The sequence below is a fragment of the Cucumis melo genome, chromosome 4 (assembly GCF_025177605.1).
Source record: "Cucumis melo cultivar AY chromosome 4, USDA_Cmelo_AY_1.0, whole genome shotgun sequence".
Lineage (NCBI taxonomy): Eukaryota > Viridiplantae > Streptophyta > Magnoliopsida > Cucurbitales > Cucurbitaceae > Cucumis > Cucumis melo.
The window spans coordinates 27,583,051-27,591,971 of record NC_066860.1 but is presented as its reverse complement, the minus strand read 5'-3'; the positions used below and the strand labels follow the sequence as shown (position 1 = coordinate 27,591,971).

General features: G+C 32.6%; 1 protein-coding gene across 1 annotated transcript; it reads left to right on the top strand.

Annotated features, from left to right (window-relative positions):
- LOC107992116 (heterogeneous nuclear ribonucleoprotein 1) lies at positions 1-3,088 on the top strand. The gene is made up of 6 exons (XM_017047798.2): positions 1-337; positions 517-557; positions 654-817; positions 901-1,000; positions 1,080-1,249; positions 2,242-3,088. Exons 1-6 carry the CDS (start codon positions 201-203, stop codon positions 2,770-2,772), a joined length of 1,143 nt encoding a protein of 380 aa, XP_016903287.1. The 5' UTR covers positions 1-200; the 3' UTR covers positions 2,773-3,088.
- The last annotated feature ends 5,833 nt before the right edge of the window (positions 3,089-8,921 follow it).

Genomic DNA, 8,921 nt, shown 5'->3' with positions numbered 1-8,921 from the left:
ATTGAAATAAGAGAGGTCAGGTCTGGAGGTTGTGGCGAATTGCGAATTTTCGATTTCTAGGGTTTAAGGGGGGCGCCATTTTTTCCGTACTCGACGGTGCGAACCAACAGCAGCTCACACATGTCCTCTAGGGCTTAGCCATCTCCCTCCTTCCTTTGTCTTTACCCTCTCTCTCTCTTCTTCTCCTTCTTCTTCCCTTAATGTCGGAAAACTCCATGGATTCCAAGCCAAATGATGTTGCCACTAATGGTGAACACGACGACGCCAAGCCCTTGAACCATAAAGATGATGGGAGTAGACATGACCCTCCACCTCATGGCGACGGGGCCAGTGCTGGGTAGGTTTCTTTTCTTTTTTTGCTCCAAACGAATATTTGGTTGCTGGGTTGGTTTTGTTTTGTGGGTTTGTGATGGAATAATCCTAGAAGTGGGGTTGTGATTTCGTTGGTAGAGTTTCTTTAGTTTTTATGTTTCTGATCCGTTTTTTCTTTTTTTGTTGTATGGATGGTGTTTGTAGGAAAATATTCGTTGGTGGTTTACCGCGGGAAACGACTTCTGGTTAGTTTTTTTTTACACTTCGTGTTGTGTTGGTGTCAAGGTTCTTGCTATGCAATTCTTTTGTTGTTGTTTTTTATTTTAATTGATTATATGCAGCGCAATTTGTTAAGCATTTTGGTGACTATGGGGAGATTACGGACTCTGTCATAATGAAGGACCGGAAGACTGGACATCCCCGCGGATTCGGGTTTGTGACTTATGCTGATCCCTCTGTGGTAGATAAAGTCATTGAGGACACACATATTATTAATGGCAAACAAGTAGGCCTATGTTTAGTGTTGAATTTGAGTTAGACATTAGGGGGTTCAATGATTTCGTGCTTAAAACTTTGAGTTAATTTTAGGTTGAAATCAAGCGAACAATACCCAAAGGATCCTCCAGCTCTCGAGATTTCAAGACTAAGAAGATTTTTGTTGGTGGTATTCCTACATCTGTAGATGAAGGTAACTTGTTGATTGCACCAATGTTTGTTTAGATGGCACTTTGAGGTTTAGCGTACTCACTTTTTTAAGTGTCAAGCAGACGAGTTCAGAGATTTCTTTATGCAATATGGAGTGGTTAAGGAACACCAGATTATGCGCGACCACTCCACCAGTCGGTCTCGTGGGTTTGGTTTTATTACATTTGAGACAGAGCAAGCAGTTGATGATCTCTTGGCAAATGGGAACAGGCTTGAGATGGCAGGCAGTCAGGTCAGCAGAGTTCTTTCCTGGCTGCTATAATTTGTGTGTCTTCCCACCAGTTCCTAGGTCTCATTGTTTCAACTATCTTTGAATATTAGACGGAACATTCCCTTGTTGTTGCACAAATCTATTATTTATCTTTTCTTTCAATTTATTGAATTTGGGGTAAGAACCTTCGACAGCAACATGAACAGGGTGCTAAAAAATGGTTTGATTTTTAAAAGTTTGAAACTTGCATTGACAGTCTGCAACCTGTGTAGTTAGTATGTCTTATAGTTGCCACTTCAAACCGTTGTCTACTGAAGTTATAATTCTTCAATATTAGCTTATACTTGCATGAATACATTTTACAGAATTAAAACTACATTATGCAAGCCAAAAATCTCTATTGTCACTATGTTCTGAATTATTTTTCTACTTATCTAGGCACAGCCATGTTCTATTGAGAAGTATATAGTGAGCATTAGGGAACTCTTTTAATTATGGCCTGAAGCTTCTCTTTTGAACTTTTATGCGCTCTTGGATGCATTTCTTGTGAGATTTGCTCAGGGATGATCTGGATCCAGTGAAGTTTGAAAATGTTTTAATCTTGAAATCTATTTTTACAAAATATATTTGGAGAACTTTATTGAGCGAAGTAAATTAGTAGAAAATGGAAAAAAGATTTGGTTTGTTGGAATTAGTGCTTTGATATTTGATATTGTTTGAATTTTCCCCCTGGTTATGGAGTCAAATATTAGAATATTCTAAACTAACTGAATAGAAAATCATTTTCAAATCAAACCGTGTCTTAACAATTCTTCTGTGTCTTACAAAAGGCCATCTTTTACTGCAAGCTTATTCAAAGTCAAATACACGTTGAATTTCTTTTTTTTTTTGAACTGTAATATTGTAGTGGTCATTTGTCAAAGTACAACATCAGAATAAACGTTATTTACTGAACATATCTTTTCTGTTGAAGTCATTCTACAATTTAAGGTCTATCTTTGTTTGTTCTAAAGGTGGAGATCAAGAAGGCGGAGCCAAAGAAAGCAAATCCACCTCCAGCCCCTTCGAAGAGATACCATGAGTCTAGGCCAAGTTACAGTGGTGCCTATGGTGGGGATGCATATGGGGAGTTCGGAGGTGGTGGGTATGGTGGCAGTTTCAGGGCAGGTGGACCATACGGTGCTAGAGGTGGTGGATATGGTGGATATGGTGGAAATGATTTTAGTGGTTACGGAATGTATGGTACTGGTGGCATGGGAGCTTACCGGGAAGACCCCTCCATGGGTTACTCTGCTCGTTATGGAGCAAGCTTCAGTAGGGGTTATGATTTTAGAGGTGGTTATGGTGGACCCGATGAGAGTTATGGTGCATATAACAGTGGTGGTGCTCCTAATACTGGTGGGTATGCAAGCTATGATATGGGCATGGGGACTGGATATGCTGCTGGTGGTAGAGGCTCCTTCTATGGTAGTAGAGGAGGAGGAGGAGGATACGATGGTGCGGGGAGTGCTCCAAGTGGTCGATATCATCCTTATGGACGGTAGTAACTAGCGGCAGGGGGAGCTTTTGTTAATTGATGTGCTACAAGGACGGCAATGCTGAGGAGTCCCTGGTCCTCGAAATAATGATAAATATGTGTGCCTCTTACCGTCACAAGATTCCTGCCATGTTCATCAGGATCACAATTTTCAGAGATTTAGAATTTGACTGTACAATTGATTGTGACTAACTTGCTCAAGATTATGTATCACCTATATATGCCATTAATTTCTCCATTTTGCTACCAACTTTTACGTTGTTTTAGTGACATGGTTATTTTGAAGAATGTTTAATGAATTGCAAATTTTCAGTTTCCTTCTATTGCATGTCTATTCTGAAAATTCTTTTTTGATCCCACCAATGGCATAAGCAAAGGGAAAATCGTGATGTTATGAAATAAAGATAAAGGTTTCGACAGAGAGCACTAGGAGGCTACGGAACTCAGCAGTTGCCAACTGTGTTGTGTTTGCACTTGCAACTCCTAGTAAAAAGATGGCATGGTAGATGCAATCCTTCTCTAAAGTCATTGCCAGTATTCTGCTATCCAAAAACTCCAAATGCTTTTTCCTGTAAGTCTCTCTTGGCAACTGAATTCTTTACTCGTTCATTGCAATTCCTTTTTACACTTCCAAGGGTGTTTACTAGAAAGCAAAGCTCTGAAAAATTGATTGCTTTTTGTTTGATGTAATTGCTGTAAATTGGCTTAACTCGGGGAGCATAACTGAAATGCTATCTCTTGATTTAATTGCGAGTTTTAGTAATTTTGTTTTATGTGATTTATTCCAAATTTGGGTCTTGGGGAGGGTGCAGACTTCCATGTGGAAAAAGTCTTTTTGAAGGGAGGGAACCCAATGTAGGATCTGGATCCTTTTTCTTCATGCAAAATAGGAAGGACAGTGAGCCGAGGGTTCACCATTGTAAACCTGAGCCTGATGGTTCAGGAAGCTTTTGAATATTGATAGCTTAGCTTGTTCAAGTCATGGGTTTGAGAAGCGGAATGATGCAGGAGGGCAAACCCTCACTCAGAGTGTGATTTGGGCTTGGGAAGTCAAGCTCACCTTATGAACCCACCCACGCCCCAAACATCACCCCGAAATGTGACTGGATATTCTTTGCTAATGCTAGTATGAGTGTAGTTGGGGCAGTTGGAGTATGACAAACTTTGATTAGATCCAGGTATTCACATGTACAAACTTACAACAATATAATATATAATGGTCATAAATCGTCTGGTATGAACTCTGACATCTTCCTCATGCAAGTGTAAGGGCCATATTTAGGGATATTAGTATGGTGTTAGTAAGGGGCATACGGGTTAGCTAGGCAGTTGGTTAGTGTATTTGGTTTTAAATAGAGGGAGGGGGATTAAGGGAAGGTATGCGATTGTTGAGTGATCTAGAGGGTTAGAATACTTCAAAGGGTTGGTTCCAAAAGCCTTTATACTTGGGTTATCTTGTAGATCTTCATTTTTTATATATTTCAAATCTTAATTCTAGTTAGAAGGTATCCTAACAAAAAGTTACCTAACTTCAGGTATGATGACACCGTTAATGCTTCAATGAGCATAGCTATTGTGTACTTTTCTCATTGAGTTGTTATTTAACCACAGTGGCTGTCCACTCAGTTTTTAGTGACCTTTGCCGCTTTTTTTTTTTTTTAATATATATAGCCAAGTATTAAAAGGAGAGATGCTTTTTAAGACTATGCATCATAATGATCATAGGAGAATGAAGAACAAACCATAACGTGACAACCTCCAATAATTTCTCGGTTGGTGGTTCAACTTTTTCAATGATAACAAAGTAATGTTGAAGGATGTGGAAATTTTAGGCCGTGTAATTGTTCGAGCTGTCTTATCCACTTTGAGATTATGAACATGGAGTTTGGACATTGCATTTTTATTTCTAAAAGTAATGAATAGGCAAAAGAAAAGCTAGGTTGATGATCTCTACCTGGAATTAGATTTCAATCATTGAATTTTTTTCAAATGTCTGTTGATATGAGAAGTCAGTTTCAGGTATAGTACACATGATCCTGACATATTTGGAAGTAGAGTTCTTGTGGTAATACCCCCTCCTCAAATTCCTTGAACCAAGACCATTCCATTTGAACAGGCTTATTCCATCATATTTTTTGCCATATTTTTGTTTCTTTTACCATCACTGTGGGAGTATGTATGGTAGGGCTTGTTCCAGGCTATTTGAGATTTCGGCCAAACATTATCTTCTTGGCATGTAATAATGTAATTTTGTTGTGTTGAATTCTTCTTGATTCTTTTCCCTGTTTATGATTTCTCAATTTTTGTTTGTGTTTCTTTGTTGTTGTTTGTGCAGAATCCACCTGTAAATAACCACACATCAGAAAGAGGTCAGTTCTGGAACTATCCATTCTAAACCTCTACTCTCCGTTTTTTAAAAAGTAAAAATGCCTTTTTAAGTTAACCATTTTTTTCAGAATGAAGCAATGGGTTTTTATTATATATATAGAATAGGTCGAGTACAAGTAGAAAGACAGATTTAGACATCCTGAAATTTTTTAATCATAGTACATTAAAATAGGTTTATCAAATGTCTTTAAGATCATTAGAAGATTATTATACATATAGAATACGAACATCATTGTATGGATACAGGCTGTAGGCAATTATTTTGTTCTAGATTTTGTCTTGATGAAAGAAAGATATGGTCAAACATTCTCAGGTTTAGATAATCCTAAATGTTGTAATAGGTTGCACACAACACTTCGAGAGATAGAAGTTTGATGTTGGAGTCCCTTATCAAATGCTTCTCTAATTATTGTTTTCTTTTATTATAAATCCTATTTGAAGAATATTTTCTTTTTCATAATCTCATAAAGCGGAAAGTAATTTTCTGAAGTCTACTCGACTTTTTAAACCTCTTTTTAGTGGGAAAAAATCGAGACGTTCAGTTGTCAACGCATTCTATTGCATATGTACCACTTAAAGTTTACGTCAGTAATATCTAATTTCATATTTGAAATTGAATTAAACCAATTTGTTGATGATAAAATGAATACAACTTAAAATTAGAGGTTTAGGATCCCGTCATTTCAATCAAAATAGGATTGAAGTTGATTTAAAGACGACAAAATTTGTCATTTCAAATCTATATATTGAAACATTGATACAAAAATAAACGACAAAATTAAAACAAATATAGATTGATATTAGTTTTACTCAGATTTGGTGAGATGCTTTTTTTTTTAATAATAATTATTTTTAATTTTCAATTTCTCTCTCTCTCTCTTAATCTCTTGAACTTTAGAGAATGAAGAATGAAGTAACATACAATGTACATTGAAAATGATTGTTAGAACATGTTTCTATCATTGGGGAAGTTTGGTCCCACACTTTTAGGGGTACTGTCTCAATATCTTCTTCCTTTCTTTTCTCTCCATCATCACATCACTTATTCTTCATCAATGCATTGCTCCTTTGAGTTGCCATCCTCTCCCTTCAACGACCTTCAATGTCCTCTGAGTCGGCATTCTTTCGCTTCTAATCACCATGGATCTATGTAGGGTGCGTCCTTTCGCTTCTAATCACCATGGATCTATGCAGGAGACAGTGGGGGCATGCAACTCCTATTGACTTGTCGGTTTTTCTATTTTAAATATAATTTTCTGAGTATGGTTTGAAAATATATAGCAACAAAATCAACTTTGTTAACAAAATGTTAAGGCATTGTAGTTGTAGGAGCATTTCATCTTTTCAACTGTTATATCATACATTCTCAAAATTCATTTTACTTTATGAGTCAAAATTCAAATGGATGATTTATAAAAAGTTTGTTAAGAAAAAAAAGAAGCAAATTTAGGATAATTAAAAGAAATTGAGTTTTTTCAGGAAAAAAAAAGTTCACGTCTTTAAATCAGGTCATAAGTGATAATAGTTACTATTTTGTAGAGTCGGCTGTGAAATATTTTAAAAGAAAAATATCAATAGAGATTGTTTATTTAAAAAAATATACAATAAAGATTGTAAAATTCTTATTTTACTAAAGTTTAAAACCGGTGGAGGCGAATTCCTTTTTTACTTTTACCAATTTTTGTTGCTTAAAAGCATATATGATAACAAGTATCTAAACCTTAAATTTTATCTTAATAGGCCTTTTAAAAATATCTAATATATATATATACGTACTTGTAATTTGGTATCCAGAAATTTTAAAAACTTTTTTTTTTTTCTTTTTAATCGAACCTTAAATTTTCAATTTTGGATGGTGAGTAATTGTATTGTTTTTTTTAAGAAAAATGTAGGTTATCATCTACTCATCTATTAATTTCGCTTGTTTGGTGATATTATATGATTTCAATATTATATCGATGTGTCTAAAATTATATTTATATGAATTTGTGTTCCACTTAGATAGAATTCTGGATTCATCACTACTTCGAATAATTATATTTTAGCCTTCTTTTTAATTAGTTTATCTTTTTGTTGTCAACAATTTCACCTATTTAAAATGATAATGTGTTAGCTCTAATCATGATTCATTCGACAACGGAAATTATAAACTTGTGTATTATAAAATTTGTTCAGCAGAACGATAAATAATGTAATTGAAAAAAGTCAAAATTTATGTTGGACTTCTTGTTTATTATTTTTTTTTATTTTTATTTTTATTTTGAGAAATAATTGCACTTTTTTGCTGTTACATATCAACTTTATTCTAAGTTAATTTCTAAAGTTAAAATAGTATGTAAGTCCGTTTGAGTATAACTATGTAAATTTTTATCAATTGATATTCTAAAAGGTTAATAATCAATTTTTTTGTTTGAAAAATCAAGATTTTAAAAAAATAAAATATAAACTAAATTAAAATAAAGATAAATAAAAAATGCACTCTGGCATTTGTTAAGTTGATATATTCAATTAATTGACATATGAGAGAGGGTTGAAACTTATTTTTAAATATAGTAAAATAAATTAAAATATTTATAAAATATAATAAAATATCATATTTTATTTACAATAGATTACCATTTATATATGATAAACACGTAAATTAGTCTATCGTAAATATAAACAAAAGTTTGCAAATGAATGAACTTTTGAAAGTGTTTAAAAAAATATTAATACCCTTTTAATAATTTATAATTTTTTCTTTTACTTATAAACAGCAATTTTATCTCTACAATTTTCTTTAACTCGTTATGTAGTTTTTACTAATGCTTGAAAAAAAAGATTCCATTAGTTTCAAATTTTGGTTGAGAATTTAACTAACCAGAAAATGCAAATTCTTAGTGAAAAAAGAGGAGTATGCCTATTTTTTTAAAAAAAAATTATATTTATATTATTCTGAAATAACTTTTTTTTTTATAATTAAATAGTCCCTTTCTAAAATTGCATACATATATCTTCAAGTATTATATTTAAAACAATAATAAAAGAAATTAAGAAGTTGAACCGACATAAAAAATCTAAAATAAAATAAATATTTGTCCACGTAGACACTAGAAGGAGCTCTCAAAATCATCAACACATCTTAACGTCATATCAATCAAAATAATTGTGATTTAAATTTCATATTTTCCATTTCAAATATCAAATATAGTTTATATTAAAATATAATCTTTAAAGTTGGTCTAATCACTATTTTTCTTTTGTGTTATTTTCGTTTATTGTGTTATTCATATCTATTTATCTTGTGATTTAGTTATAAAAATTTTACAAAAATAAAAATTAGAATTTTTTCTTTTTTTGTCACCATGTGTTCGACTTAGTTTATATTTAGTGAAATGTTAGACATTTAATCTTTTAGGGTTTGATTTTAGTTTCAATTTAGTATCTGAATATTAAAATGTTACAAATAAATTTGTAACATTTGAATTTTGTTTCAATTTAATGCATAGACATTAAATACTCTAAATGTTATTGTCAATATTTATTCATTAATTTATAGCATTATGAATTAAAGTTTTGAATTTAATTTAAAATTTGATTAAAAATATTGAAATTTAGGATTTTTTAAAAGAAAACGAAAAAAATTATTAATAAAAAACTACTAAAGAGATAAAATTGCTTATCGTTGATTTTTTTTTATGAAATGTAAGCATGTTGTTAAAGTTTTTTTTTTTTTTTTGGCAAAAAAACTATATTTAGTAAAAATTGAGATTTAAAATATAAAAAATG

What these genes read in the sequence shown, in the direction of transcription:
- LOC107992116 (XM_017047798.2), top strand. Translation starts at nt 201, where the DNA reads ATGTCGGAAAACTCCATGGATTCCAAGCCAAATGATGTTGCCACTAAT. An exon ending in ACCGCGGGAAACGACTTCTG is followed by an intron (nt 558 to 653) that starts GTTAGTTTTTTT and finishes GATTATATGCAG; the next exon opens with CGCAATTTGTTAAGCATTTT. An exon ending in TTGAGATGGCAGGCAGTCAG is followed by an intron (nt 1,250 to 2,241) that starts GTCAGCAGAGTT and finishes TTTGTTCTAAAG; the next exon opens with GTGGAGATCAAGAAGGCGGA.